Genomic DNA, 13559 nt, shown 5'->3' with positions numbered 1-13559 from the left:
CTCATCTCCTGTCGTTTCTCAGGGTTCACATGCTCAGACCAGACACTTCTGAGTTGAGCAGAGTCACTTTAAAGAATTTTTTTGGCCTCGAGTAAGACACAGTCAAAACACACAGCATCTGGACAATGTGAGCGCGGTCTCCGTGGTGCCGCGCAGGGTACCGTCGCAGCCTGGTGCCCACGCCTGTCCCTGTGACTGGGGCAGGGCTCCCTGAGGTCAGCAGGAAGCCCTCAAACTGCAGGCCTGGGTTTGGTCTGGGCAGCAGGGGGCAGCACAGCCCCTGGTCCTGTAGCTGGAGTGGCCTGGCGTGTGAGTCACCTCTGAGGATGGATGAGCTGCCTGGGCCAAGGGCTGTGTCTTGTGGGGCCAAGCCTTGTCCAGCCCTCCCGGGGGCGACCTGCCGTGAATACCTGGGTGCTGCTGTGGGCACTTCCCAGCCAAGCTGCCTCTTTCCGCTGAATTCCACGTGTGCCATTTTCAAGATTGAGTTCCGACCATCCGCTCCAGGAGGCCCCTGGGCAGATGAGGGTTGACGAGGGTGCCCAAGGACAGGGGTGCCCTGTGGAGGGGATGCCCGGAGCTGAGGGGTGGCTGCAAGCCACAAACTGCTTCCTCTCCTCAGCTGCCGTGTGTGCAGGCATGACTTGTGAGTAAGCAGGCTTATCTGTTGACCGAATTGCTGCAGTCCCAGCTTGTGCAACTCGGGAGCTGAGCACAGATGCCCATCTGACCCCAAGTCCCAAAGCCCCGGGCCCCTGTCCTAGGCTTGGGCAGCGGGGTTTTCTGAGGCACCTCCAGGTTGCACGTGGTGACGGTGGGAGGGAGCAGACTGTGGGCATGGGGTGGGGGGTGGGGGTCCTGGCCACCAGTGTGGCGTCCTTGGTGAGCCGAGTGTCCTGGTCTGGGCAGCTCACCATGGGTGTTTTTGCCCAAATAGGGGCTTGCTGCTTCGGCACTTCTGCTTTCAGGTGGCATATGTGGCACCAGAGAAGAGAAGTTCAGTTGCCAGGAGGGTTTGCGTGGTTTCGTAACACACAGTTGGGTGTGAGCTCAGGGACAGGAGCTGCCTGCGCCCCTCACTGTGGCCTTGGGGCTTGTCACCTGCGCCCGAGATGCCCCAGAGTGTGTGTGGCCCTTCCCGCCTTGTCTTGCTTTTTTGCCATTCACTTTGGGGGAGATGGTGGGCCGTTGCCTGCCTGGTCTGGAACCCTGTGGGCCCCACACCCTTTCACCTGCAGCCTGGACATGGTCCCAGGGAGCACATCCAGCAGCGAGGCTTGGGCACCACCAGCCAGTCCAGCTGCAGGAGGCCTGAATCCCAGGTACCAGGCCAGAGTGGCCCGGGTTAGCGTGTCCACCTACCCCTGCGTTAATTCGGTCCATGTTTATGAAGTTTTGCTGGACACTGGATAAGGGACAACACTATCCAAGAGCCGCGGGGGACCAGAAATACACCTGGGGAGTTCCCGTCGTGGCGCAGTGGTTAATGAATCCGACTGGGAACCATGAGGTTGCGGGTTCGGTCCCTGCCCTTGCTCAGTGGGTTAACGATCCGGCGTTGCCGTGAGCTGTGGTGTAGGTTGCAGACGCGGCTCGGATCCCGCGGTTGCTGTGGCTCTGGCGTAGGCCGGTGGCTACAGCTCCGATTCAACCCCTAGCCTGGGAACCTCCATATGCCGCGGGAGCGGCCCAAGAAATAGCAAAAAGACAAAAAAAAGACAAAAAAAAAAGGAAGGAAATACACCTGGGAGGCGGGGCGGGGCTGGCCCCCAGGTGCCCAGGCCCCGCCCCTCCCAGCGTCCCTGGAGCCGATTGGCGGCGGGCCGGGGGCTGGCCGCCAGGGCGGGGCGCGCGGGAGTGAGTCCCTGAGCCAGTCCCGCTGTGCTGGGCACGGAACTTCCTCCTCGCGCTCACCGTGAACGACCCCAGACCTCCAGATCCCTGGCCTGGACCCTGGAACCTCGGGCCCTGAGCCTGCCAGGCCCCGACCCTCAGGCCACCTCCTCCCTCGTCCACCCCGTGCCATGCGCGGCCTCGAGCTCCCGCTGCTGGCTTTGCTGTGGCTGCAGGGTGAGTGCTGGGTGTCCGGGTCTGGCTCCTCTGGTCCCCTGGCCCCCTGCGCCTCGCACGGGGCTCTGGGCTGGTCTCTTGGAGTCATTGGAGGCAGAGGTGGCCAGTGGCCACTCAGGGGTGAGGCCCTGGAGACAGAAACTTCAAAAGGGAACTGTGGGGGGGAAATGGCCACCTGGGCGTTTCCTGGGCTGGGGGGGGGGGTTGGTGCAGGGACAGAGCAGGGGGGACCAGTTGCTTGGGCTCCATCCCAAGGCCTTGGAGCGGCCCCCGCCTCCACCTCCACCAGGACCCCAGCCTGGCAGGGAAGGGACACGGGGAGCAGTGGCCTGGTGCTGAGGAGTAGGGGCACCCCAGCGGTTGTCTTGCCACATATGGACCTGCCTCTCCCTTGGGGGGACTGACGATGCGGCTGGCCCTGGGTCCTGAGGTCCTCCTGGGGCTCTGGGGAGAGGGTGCTTTCTGCGCAGGGGCCCCTGGAGGGCTGCCGGACAGTGGTGTTGGAGACACACCGCTGACGCCTTGAAAGGGAGAAAATAATCATCACCCTTGGTCCTCGACTCTGGCCCTGCTGCTGGTGATGGATACGGGCAGCTCCTAGATCTGGGCTGGGGTGAGCCCTGCAGGCAGGGCTCCAGTTCCAGTCAGATGCACTTGTGTGATCGGCTGAGATGAGAGTCTCAGCTCTGAGTGCTGGGCGGGCAGCCCCGCGAGTCCTCAGTTCTGGAGAGGGGGAGGGGCATCCGGTCACCCCTGGCTCTGGGGGTGGTGTGGTCTTTTGGATGCAGAATCCACCCTGGGGCTGGGGAGCCGGACCTCAGAGTCTGCTGTGCCCGCCCTGTGGTGCCCCCTCTTCACCCTGTAGTCCCGGCACTGCGGTCCCCATGCTGTCAGGCGATTCCCCAAGAGGAGGGCAGGGCCCACAGCCACTGGGAAGGGACCTCCCAGGGCAGGAGGGCACTGTGCTCTGAGTGACACCCTCTCCGGCAGTGGTCGCCCCCAGGGCTGCTCTGCCCCACCTGGAGCAGTACGAGGTGGTGTGGCCCCGGCGCCTGCCAGGACCCCGCGCCCGCCGAGCCCTGCCCTCCCCCTCGGTAAGTCTCGGCAGAAGGCCCGCCCAGGGGTTCCCTTCTGGGAGCCCATCCAGTGAGTGGCCGCCTTCAGGGCTGAGGGCTGGGCAGGCCCCTTAGGCATCAGAGCCCACTTGGGGGGTCTCTGCCAAACTGCCTTGCCCCTTCGTCCCCCAGGCCTCACCTTCCCCCACCCCGCCTCGGGGTGGCATCCGCTGGGGCCGCCCAGTCTTCTTTCAGGAGCCCTGCGGGCGGGGGCCACTCCCCAGTTTCACTCCTGCGCTAAGTCAGATTCCTCTTAGACTGACTTACACTTTGGCGCTGGGCGGGATTCCCTGGGGCTGCGGGGGGGCATTCCTGAGACCCGCCCGTGAGGACCGGCAGCACCCCCCTCCCACCGTCCTGACCTCCGTGTCTGAGGCAGAGCCGCCGGCTGCCCTGGGCCCCAGCCCACCCTACTGGCACAGCACAGGCCTCCTGAGGGGCAGATGCAGGCTGGAGACTCGAGACGCACCCCCCTGCCCAGCCCCGGGCTGGAGGGGGCAGGGCCTCTTGGGGGCAGGGTCACCCCTGCCTCCTGGGCCGCCAGCTTTCAGAGGCTGCCTGTCTGGCGCTGTGTCCCCTCCCCTTGCTTCCGGGGCAGGGGTGTCATTCTCCTGGGTGGGCTTATGGGAAACCAAGGCGGCCCCGCCGGCCCCGCCCCTCCAACCCGGGCCCCGCCCCCTCTTCCTGGCCGGCGCTGAGCCCCCCTCCCTGGACACCCCCTTCCCCGGCTCAGGGCCAGTACCCAGAGAGCGTGAGCTATGTCCTGGAGGCCAGAGGGCACGCCTTCACTGTGCACCTTCGGAAGAACAGGTGAGCAGGGGACTAAGGCCCCAGGCTGGTCCCATGCCTCCCACACACGCCTGAGTCCTGGGTGTCTGGCTCCCTGGCCCAGCCTCCCCTCCAAGCCAGAAATGGCTTCTGGGGGCGCCCTCTGGGGGAGGCAGGCGGGGCCCAGGGGCCACAGCAGCTCTTTTCCAGGGACCTCCTGGGCTCAGGCTACACAGAGACCTACACAGCCACCAATGGCTCCCAGGTGACAGAGCAGCTGCAGAGGCAGGTGTGGGCCGCTGGGGGGCCTCCCTGAGGCTGGGAGCGGGGGGCAGGGGTTGGGGGGGGCCACCGGGGGTGGGCAGAGTCCTCACAGCCTCCTCCCACAGGACGACTGCTTCTACCAGGGCTACGTGGAGGGGCACCAGCGCTCCGCCGTCAGCCTTAGCACCTGCTCGGGCCTCAGGTGGGTGCTGCACCCCCAGCAGGGCACGTCCAGAATCAGGGCCCAGCACCCCCTTGCTCTCCAAGAAGAAAGAGGTGGGTCTCGGGGCGCCTGCTGCGAGGCTCCCACAGGCCCTGGATGCCGTCCCCCCACACATGGCCTGCTGCGCCGCCCCCATTCCTCCCCAGAAGGGCAAGCGGGGGACACTAACCCAGAGCCCTGTGCTCCCTTTGCCTCAGGGGCTTCTTCCGGGCCGGCTCTGCTGTCCACCTGATCGAGCCCCTGGAGGGCGGCGGAGAGGAAGGACGGCACGCGCTGTACCAGGCTGAGCACCTGCAGCAGAAGGCCAGAACCTGCGGGGTCAACGACAGCAGCCTGGAGAGCATCCTGGGCCCTCGGATCTCGGCCGCCCTCAGGCCCCGGGTGAGGGACGCCTGACCCACGTCGCCCCTGTCGGCCTGGGCCCTTGCATCCCCCAGTCTCCTTTGTGCTCGGTGAAGCTGGGGGCTGCCTGCTGCCCCTGTGCCTGGTGGGGACCTGCTCTGGAGCCCCCTGGACGGCTCCCTGAACACCGAGTTGCCCCGGGAGATGGTCAGCGTGCAAAGACAGGCTGGGGACAGGAGAGCCGTGGCTGGGTGGCTGACCGGCTTCTTGTCACTGCTCCTCAGAACTGGCCACTACCCCGAGAGACCCGCTACGTGGAGCTGTTCGTGGTCACGGACAGCACAGAGGTACCCTCTGGGGCTGGGGCCGGGCAGGGGCCTGGCTGGGGACAGGCTGAGCCTGAGGGTCTGTCGTCCTTCAGTTCCAGCAGCTGGGGAGCAGAGAGGCCGTGCGCAGGAGGGTGCTGGAGGTGGTGAACCACGTGGACAAGGTGGGGGCCGCTTCCGGCCTGGGGGGGGTCTCCTCCAGGGCCCACCGTGACCCTTGGCAGCGCACACCCAGCCGGACAGAAACCTGGCTGGAGAGGAGTTCCTGGGGCACCTGGAGAGGGAGGGAGGGGCAGCCAGGGGCAGGGGGGAGCAGGGACTTGAGACCCAGCCCAGCACAGTGGACCCTGCGCCCCCAGGGCTCTGGCCCCGTCACTGGCCTCAGTGTCTGGGGCCTGACCCTCGGGTCTCTCTGTCCTCACAGCTTTATCAGGAGCTCAACTTCCGTGTGGTGCTTGTGGGCCTGGAGATCTGGAACAGTGGGGACAAAATCGCCATCAGCTCTGACCCCGACACCACCCTAAACAACTTCCTGGCCTGGCGGGCTCGAGACCTCGCCTCGCGGCACCTGCATGACAACGCGCAGCTCATCACGTGAGCCCGGCGGAGGGCCGCGGGGAGGGGCGCGCTGTCCCCGGGGGGAGGCGGGGGGGGGGGGGTGCAGGGCCACGCAGGTATGCAGGGGGCGCCCAGGGGAAGCTGTTCCCAGGGTGTCCATACTCGGCACTCTCTCGTTTCCAGCGGGGTTGACTTCACCGGGACCACCGTGGGGCTGGCCAAGGTGTCCGCCATGTGCTCCCGGGACTCAGGGGCTGTGAACCAGGTATAGGGGACCTGGCCTGGGTTTGGGGACAGAAGCTGGAGCTGGTCACCAGGGGTTGGTGTGGGGCTTTGAGCGGGAGCTGGGACGTGGGGAGGGGCCTGCTCGTCCCCACCATGTCTCCTGGACACCTGGGCAGCAGTGACGCTGGCAGGAAGCTCCGCAGAGCCCCTCAGCCCACTTGGGGCAGCCGGGGAGGGTGGACGGGCCCTGGGAGCAGCCCCGTCCAGCGCAGCCCCTCCGGCAGGACCACAGCCACAACCCCATCGGCGTGGCAAGCACCATGGCGCACGAGATGGGCCACAACCTGGGCATGGACCACGATGAGAACGTCCAGGGCTGCTTCTGCCCAGTGCCACGGGGTGGCGGCGGCTGTGTCATGGCAGCCAGCATCGGGTGAGCCTCGGCCTGCCCAGCGGGGGCGGTCCTGGGACGCAGGCAGCCTGCCCCCCACCCTCCTGACAGGGACACCCCTCCCTCAGCTCTGCGTTCCCCAGAATGTTCAGCCAGTGCAGCCGGACTGACCTGGAGACGTTCTTGGAGAAGCCGCGGACGGCCTGCCTGGCAGACGCCCCAGACCCTGACCGGCTGGTGGGCGGCCCCGTATGTGGGAACCGCTTCGTGGAGCGCGGGGAGCAGTGTGACTGCGGCCCGCCCCAGGTACAGAGCCTAGTGCCACCCCGCCCTCTGCTCTCTGCCCACGTCGGGGGGCCGTGTCCATTCCTGCCCCACGGGCACCCTGCGTGCTCCCAGCCACATCTGTTCCCTGACTCCGAAAGGGGCTTCCGGGGTCACGGGGGGGGCTTGAGTCTGCCCTGGCTGGGGCCAGTGTCGGGCTGGCGTGCCACTGACTCAGACCTTGCCTGGTGCCCCTGCCCCAGGACTGTCAGAACCGCTGCTGCAACGCCAGCACCTGCCTGCTGGCCGAGGGGGCCGAGTGTGCCCACGGCGCCTGCTGCCACGAGTGCAGGGTGAGTACGGGCCCCGGGCCCAGCAGCAGGTGTGGGGGTTCGGGGACCTCCTATTCCCACAGTGAGCTTTACTCTGCTGGACCAGGTGCAGCTGGCCGGGAAGCCATGCCGTCCCCCAAAGGACGAGTGCGACCTTGGGGAGTTCTGCGATGGCCAGCAGGCCCTGTGTCCAGAGGACGCCTTCCAGGAGAATGGCACCCCCTGCCGGGGGGGCTACTGCTACAACGGGGACTGCCCCACACTGGCCCAGAGGTGCCAGGACTTGTGGGGGCCAGGTGAGGCAGGCGTGACCCTGGTCGTGGGACCCACAGGCCCACCGGGGTGGCTGCAGGTCCTGAGCTGCAGGGTTGACCTGCCCTTGGCCTGCAGGTGCTCGAGTGGCCGTGGACGCGTGCTACGCCTACAGCTTCTCCGCAGGCTGCGCAGGCGGGGTCCCCAGAGGCAGGTGAGCTTCCTTCCGCCGCCCGAGTCTCCTGGGTCCAAGACCTAGGATGTCGCCCTTGGCGGGGCCGCCAAGAGAGCCCTCTGCACGCAGGGCTCTGGGGGCTGAGCCAGGGGCTCTCCAGGGACTCGGGGCCCAAGCATGCTGCCCTTGTGCGAGGGTGGCTGGGGGTGTGGATACCTGTGGGCTGACCACACAGCCTGTCCAAGGGTCCAGGGCGTCACCCACAGCTCCCGGTTCCCCAAGCGTGGTTGCGAGCCCGGAGCAGGAGGCCCCGCGTAGGAGGCCCTGTCCACCGGCATCTCTCTGTCCTCGGGACCCACAGGTGTGGCACTCTGTTCTGCGAGGGGGGACAGAAGCCCCTCGAGCGGCGCTCCTGCATCCTCACCTCCCACTTGGGCACCTGCCAGGCTCTTAACCAGGACGACAGCGCCGAGTATGAGCCAGTGCCTGAAGGCACCCGGTGTGGCTCAGAGCAGGTGGGCTGCCGTACCCCGGCGTTGGGCTGCTGGATCCCAGGGCGAGCCCGCGGGGCCCAGAGCAGGGCAGTGGCGGCTGGAGGAGAGCTATGCGATGGGGTCTGTTCCGGGCGGAAACTCGGGAGGTACAGCCCCTTCTCAGTTAATGGGTTGGAAGAGCATCGATCGGTCCTGCAACCCCCACCCCCGGGGACTTGGGGGGGCTGGGCCCTGTGGCCCTGGTGCCAGCAGATGGGCTGCAGGTGAGGCCGTGGCGCCCCGCCCCAACCCCAGTCAGGTTTCTGGCCAGCCTGGGCTGAGGCTGGAGAGTGGGGGTGCTTCAAGCAGGGGTCTATTCTGGCTGCCTCAGGAGACCCCCACGACTCCCTAGGTTTGCTGGAAAGGACTCTGCCGGGACCTCCACGTTTACAGATCCAGAAACTGCTCCGCCCGGTGCAACAACCATGGGGTAGGTTGGCGAGTAGGCCCTGCTTGGGACCGCCCAGGCAAACGAAAGGCAGAGGCCAGTGTCACGGGGACTACACAACCCCACGGGGGCCTCCCGAGCCTGGAGCTGGCGAGGGTCTGGGTGTCCTGGTAGACGCTGAGGCCCAGGGTGGTGACCGTGCTGGTGGCATGTGGCCAGGCTGCTCAGATCTGAGATGTCCTCTTCTGGGCTTTTAGTGCTGTGATGTGGCCCGTCAGAGCCTGGGGGCTTGGCAAGGAAGGGGCGCCCCATCCCGGTGCTGCCCAGCCTGCCTGGGGCGCTGTCTGCTTCGCACGGAAAGCCGGCGGGGTTCCTCCTCCATTGCCCAGGGGAGGGGCTGCTGCTGTCAGCACGTTGGGCAAAATCTTGGTGACGGCCCTGGGTAGCGGATGGCGCCTGGCTGGGCACCGGGCAGGGCAGCAGGTGGGGGTCTGGAGACCCTGATGTCTAGTCGTCTCCCAGGTGTGCAACCACAAGGACCAATGCCACTGCCACCCTGGCTGGGCCCCGCCCCACTGCGCAGAGCTGCTGTCCACCGCGCACCCAGGTAGGCGGGGCCTGCACCACCCGGCCGTCACAAGCCGGATGGGGTCCAGCTGGGGGTCCTGCCTTTGCTCAGACCCCTTGGAAGCAGGAAGCATATGCCCCTAAATCACAAGGGGTACTAAGGATGTGGCCTTGCAGCCCCCAGGCCTCCTGACCCCTCCGGTCTGGGTGCCTGGGAGCCTGTGTCCCCATCTCGGCTGGTCCCAGAGGAAGGGGTGCAGGAGAGCATGTGCCAGCCGCTGGTCCCCAGTGCCCCCCAGGCCTCCCACCCGACCGTGTCCTCCTCCCCAGTGGCCCCTAAACACGCGGCCGTCCATAGCACCACAGCCTCTGGGGCCTGGCTTGACCACGCCTGTGTCACTGTGGGCCTAGAGCCCCTCGCCGCCCAGCCCTCCCACCTGTCACCTGAAGCCTGGAACGTGCGTGTAGCGTTCCAGGTCTCAAGCGTTCCTGGTTTGCGAGCAGACCCCGGGCTCTGGGGTATCCACATGGCCCAGGAGGGGGGGTCTTCCTCAGGCCCCTCTCGGCCCCAGGCTGGCCCAGACAGGGTCTGTGTTACTGCCTCAAGCCAGGTCTGGCCCTAGTGACGCTCGTCCTGTGCCCCACAGCATCCGGGAGCCTCCAGATAGGCTTGGTGGTACCACTGGTGCTCCTGGGGGCTCTGGTGCTCGCCGTGGCAGCTGTGGGCATCTACCGCAGGACCCGGAGCCCCGTCCAAGGGCGGTAAGCTTGGTCTGGGACCGAAAGCTCACTGCCAGGGGGAGGGGACCTGCTCTGGGCCCTGCCTTTGCTGACACAGGAAGGGGTGGCAGCTTGTCGTGACGTGAAAGCTCAGAGTGGCCCGGCCTCCCCCACACCTGACTCCCGAGGGCACTGGCCCACCTGCCCTCTGAGGACACTGCACTCTGAGCCTGCCCAGGCTCTGGGGCTCCAGCGCCCACTCTACAGGGGCGCAACTCCCATGCTGGCCTCAGCAGGACCCTCGCCCAGTGGCCTCCAAGCACCTCCCACTCAGCCTGACTGGCCCCCAGAAACCGTGGGGCCCAGGACACACGAGGCCACCCCTCCTTACGTGTGTGGCAGTGACTAGTGCCGTGCGGCGGCAGCTGCAGCTGAGAGGGACTCTGGCCAGGCCAAGGGACCCCAGGGCCCAGGAGCGCCAAGCCCCTGGGCTGAACCCCGAGGCAGGACGTGCTGACCTGTCTTATTTCTCTCCAGGAATGTGGGGCCTAAGACGGCCGTGGGGCTCTCCAACCCCCTGTTCCCTGGGGGCCACGGCACACCAGGGGCCAGCAGGGCTCCGGCTCCCAGTGTGTGCCCCCCGGAGCTGGTCCCTGCTTCCGACCCCAGCCAGCATCCCAAGCCCACAGCTTCTCCGCTGACACCAAAGCGGCCACCCCCTGCTGTAAGCGCCAGCCATCCCTGACGGGCTCCCCGGGCCACCCCCAAATCTCACGCTAGGATGCAGTCCCCTGGGGCTTAGAGGGGCCACCACCACCCCTTTCGAGGTGAAACGGGGCTTCAGGACAAGCAGTCCAAGGCCCCACAGGAGTTGCTGGCAGAATTGAACCTGAGGTTCAGGGCCCCTGTCAGGTCCATCTCAGGATGGTTTTGAGGCCCAGACTCTTGCTGCTGCCCAGCTCCTCCCTCCGTCCACGGGGCCCCCCATGCACACACACGGGACTTTGTTCCCTTGGGTGGGGGCGCCTCCGAAGGCAGGGCTCCCTGGAGGCAGCCGCCCTGAGACCCAGGCTCATGGGTCTGCTCCCCGCAGCCTCCAGCTACCATGTCCAGCCCACTGTTCCCAGTTCCTGTGTACGCCCCGCAGGCCCCAGGCCAGGTAAGTGGGGCTGGGCCGGATGGGGGCCAGGGACCCCAGGGTGGTGGCCGCCACCGGCCAGTGAGGACGTTAACTGAACCTGGGACCCCGGTCTTCACGGCTCCTCTCCCTGTCACCAGCTCAGACCTGCTCCTCCCGCCAAGCCTCTCCCGGTGCTGAAGCCCAAGCAGGTGAGAGGACTGGGCCGCCAGGGGGAGGGGCTCACAGGGGCTCCACCTTAGCGCTCCCTTGGGTTTGGGAAGATCCTTCCAGAGGGGCAAGCCCCCCACCTTCGGATGTGCCCGGGAGGCCCTCTGCACGCCGTGCCCTCCACCATCGCTGGGACCCCCGTGGGCACTGCCCGGGGTCCTGAGCCCTCTGCGGGCTCACCTGCTCTGGCTCCCGCTCCTGGGGCCCGGCCCCGCCCACCAGCCTGTCACCCCTGGAGCTGAGTCATCCCCTGCTTGCTGTGGGGTCTACGGGGTTCCGGACCCCGCAAAGCCCACTCCTCCTGTGGCTCATGTCTCAGGGGCACTTGGAGAAGCGCCCGGCCCGTTCCTCCTGAAGCCGACCCCCAGCCCCGGCCGCCGATCTCGCTGGGCTGTTTGCTTAATGGCGAGGCCCTGCTTCGCCTTCCTTTTAACTTGACATTTTGGACTAATTTCAGAGTTAGTAAAGTTACAAAAATAGTCTTTCAGAAAGTCTTAGGAGCGTGTTGACAGCCAAGCAGGGAAGAGGAGGCTGGGCAGACCCTTCTGGCCCGGGCCGCGGTGGCAGCCAGGCCAGGCTGTGCAGGGGTCGTGCTGGAGGAGAGAAAGCCCATGGCATCCTCCCCGCTCGCACCCCAGCCCGGCCCGCTGCCGCGCAGCCCGCAGCGCTGGAACGTGCGCCCCGGGCTGAGCGGGGCTCCCGCTAGACACCGTCCTCTCCACCCCTGCTAGTCTCGCCCCGGAAAAGCGGAAATGCAAGCAAATGCCAATTTGGCTGGTGGATTCTGGGCTTTGGATCTTCCACAGCCCAGCATTCTGGCAATTTAAGAGCCTTTCCTGAGCAGTGTTGGCGTGGAGGGGACGGGAGAGGTGAGATAAGCAATGGGCCCAGGAACGGGGCCCTGCCACACACACACACACACACACACACACGGGTTTTATTCTGGGGCCGTGGCAGCTTTGGGTGGGGAGGGTGTTGGGGGACATTTCTGTAAGGAGCTCAGCAAAGAGAAGCCTGCAGACCAGTCTGGAGCAGAGCAGAGCACCCAGGGAACTTTCTATGAAGTGCTGGGAAGCTGACACCCTGGCATGGCCAGCTGTCAGCTACGTCTACCTCTTCCCAGGTTGTCAAGCCAAACTGTGCTCCGCCAATGCCTCCCGTCAAGCCCGGGGCTGGAGGGGCCCAACCTGGTCCCCCTCAGGTGAGCCTTGGCTGCTGTCCGGCACAGTGAGCTGGCTGCCCCCCCAGCCGGCTGGCGGGGGCACTGAGAGGGTTTAACATCTGTCTGTACTCTGTCAGAGGACTTCTCAGGGGTGGCTGCTTCTACTGGCTGTTAAGCTCTCTCCTCCTCCCCTGTGTAAGCACAGAAGTCTCTTCTTGATAAAGTGTCAGCTGTTAATCGCTGCTCTGAGTGATGAGTCATTGCTGGGTGAACTGAGGACCTAAACTCTTCAAGAAAAGTAAAAGGAACTTAGATTCACTTGTGCTCTTTGTAGCCGACAGGTTTTAATATCAGTTCTTTTTTTCCTTCCCTAAGGGAGCTGCTGGGCCAAAGGTCGCTCTGAAACCCCCTGTCCAGAGGAGGTGATGCGCCCGCCAGAGCTGAAAGCACTCTGGGGGCGGGGGGGGGGGGCGGCTTGCACCTGTCCGCCTGTGGTTTGTGTGACCTCACCACCCGCAGCAGCAGATGCAGCTCCTCCCCCGGGGGCTGGATTCACTGTGAAAAGTCCTAAAAGAAGAGCCAGCTCCTCAGGATCAAGGCCCCTCTCCGGCATCCCAGGATCCCAGCCCAGGACTTCGCGTTAGGCCCTTGACTGCTGTCCGGACCTCAGGAATGGGTCATCTCAAGGCCCTCACTGTCGTGGGGCCAGGCCAGTCCCTCACCCACGGGTGCCTCCAGAGCCACGGGTGTCTTGTCTGGGTCTCTGTAAACCTCAGGTGCATATTCAGCAGGGCTGAAAAATTTAATGGAATGTTTGTATTTCACGATTAAGTTATTGATCAAGTTCTAAATTTTTGCAAGATCCGTGGAAAATGGTGCAACAATGTGAATTTATAAGATTTAAAGGTCCAACGCTTGGTAAAATAAAACGTCTACTGTGAACGGGTAATGCCAACCTTCTCCCCTTTGCTCAGACTTTGTCACAGCCCTTCCCCAGCGAAACCAAACCGCCCAGCGGGGCGGCAGGCGGCACCCAGCGACCCCCCCCCCGCCCCGCCCCGCCCCGCCCCGCCCCCTCGGCAGCCGGCGCCCCGCCCTCCCGGCCGCGCCCCCGTCTCCCGGCAACGGTCCGGCCCCAAGGCCCTTCCGGCGCCGTCTCCCGGCAACGGCCCGACCCCCGGCGGGGGAGCCGCGCGGGCGCCTAGCAGCCGAGCCCGCAGCCCCTGCCGCCTCGCGCCCTCCGCGGCCTCTGCGTCTGGCTGGACGCGTTCCCGCTCAGCCGCCGCAAGCGCCCCTGGCCCGGGACTGCGGCGGCGACGGCGGGGCCGGGAGCCGGGGTGCTTGCCGGGGGGTCCAGGCGCCCTCCGCTCGGAGGAGGAGCCCCGCGGTCCTCGCTCCCGGCCAGCGAGAGCCTCGAGGCCGAGAGAGATGTGCCGGTAGACGGCCAGGCAAGGGCCGCGCCCCGGGAAGGGTCTCGGCTGCCAGGGCTCCCCGCAAAGTGCGGAAGACCCTAGAGCCGGGGCGAGAGGGGCCTCT

General features: G+C 66.1%; 1 protein-coding gene across 2 annotated transcripts; it reads left to right on the top strand.

Moving 5' to 3' along the window:
• Nucleotides 1–1833: 1833 nt before the first annotated feature.
• On the top strand, nt 1834–12972 carry ADAM8 (ADAM metallopeptidase domain 8). 2 transcript variants are annotated; one of them, XM_047761089.1, is made up of 24 exons: nt 1834–2070; nt 3061–3164; nt 3919–3995; nt 4164–4242; nt 4343–4419; nt 4638–4821; nt 5067–5129; nt 5204–5272; nt 5533–5702; nt 5850–5931; nt 6176–6324; nt 6411–6588; nt 6810–6899; nt 6985–7174; nt 7269–7344; nt 7667–7820; nt 8191–8268; nt 8749–8833; nt 9441–9555; nt 10051–10237; nt 10607–10672; nt 10792–10842; nt 11985–12062; nt 12399–12972. In XM_047761089.1, the coding sequence occupies exons 1-24, from the start codon at nt 2025–2027 to the stop codon at nt 12447–12449; spliced, it is 2499 nt and encodes an 832-aa protein (XP_047617045.1). In that variant the 5' UTR covers nt 1834–2024; the 3' UTR covers nt 12450–12972. The 2 variants fall into 2 exon arrangements, with proteins under 2 accessions (XP_047617045.1, XP_047617046.1); XM_047761090.1 differs by lacking the exon at nt 11985–12062.
• The last annotated feature ends 587 nt before the right edge of the window (nt 12973–13559 follow it).

The sequence above is a fragment of the Phacochoerus africanus genome, chromosome 15, assembly GCF_016906955.1.
Source record: "Phacochoerus africanus isolate WHEZ1 chromosome 15, ROS_Pafr_v1, whole genome shotgun sequence".
Classification (NCBI taxonomy): domain Eukaryota; kingdom Metazoa; phylum Chordata; class Mammalia; order Artiodactyla; family Suidae; genus Phacochoerus; species Phacochoerus africanus.
The sequence above is the reverse complement of the archived record's forward strand: the minus strand, read 5'-3'. Positions and strand labels throughout refer to the sequence as shown.

Excerpts from the sequence above, each read along its gene's own strand:
- ADAM8 (XM_047761089.1), top strand. The coding sequence starts at position 2,025 with ATGCGCGGCCTCGAGCTCCCGCTGCTGGCTTTGCTGTGGCTGCAGG. Across the intron at positions 5,130-5,203 it reads TGGTCACGGACAGCACAGAG|TTCCAGCAGCTGGGGAGCAG; the intron begins GTACCCTCTGGG and ends GTCGTCCTTCAG. Across the intron at positions 6,900-6,984 it reads CCTGCTGCCACGAGTGCAGG|GTGCAGCTGGCCGGGAAGCC; the intron begins GTGAGTACGGGC and ends CTGCTGGACCAG.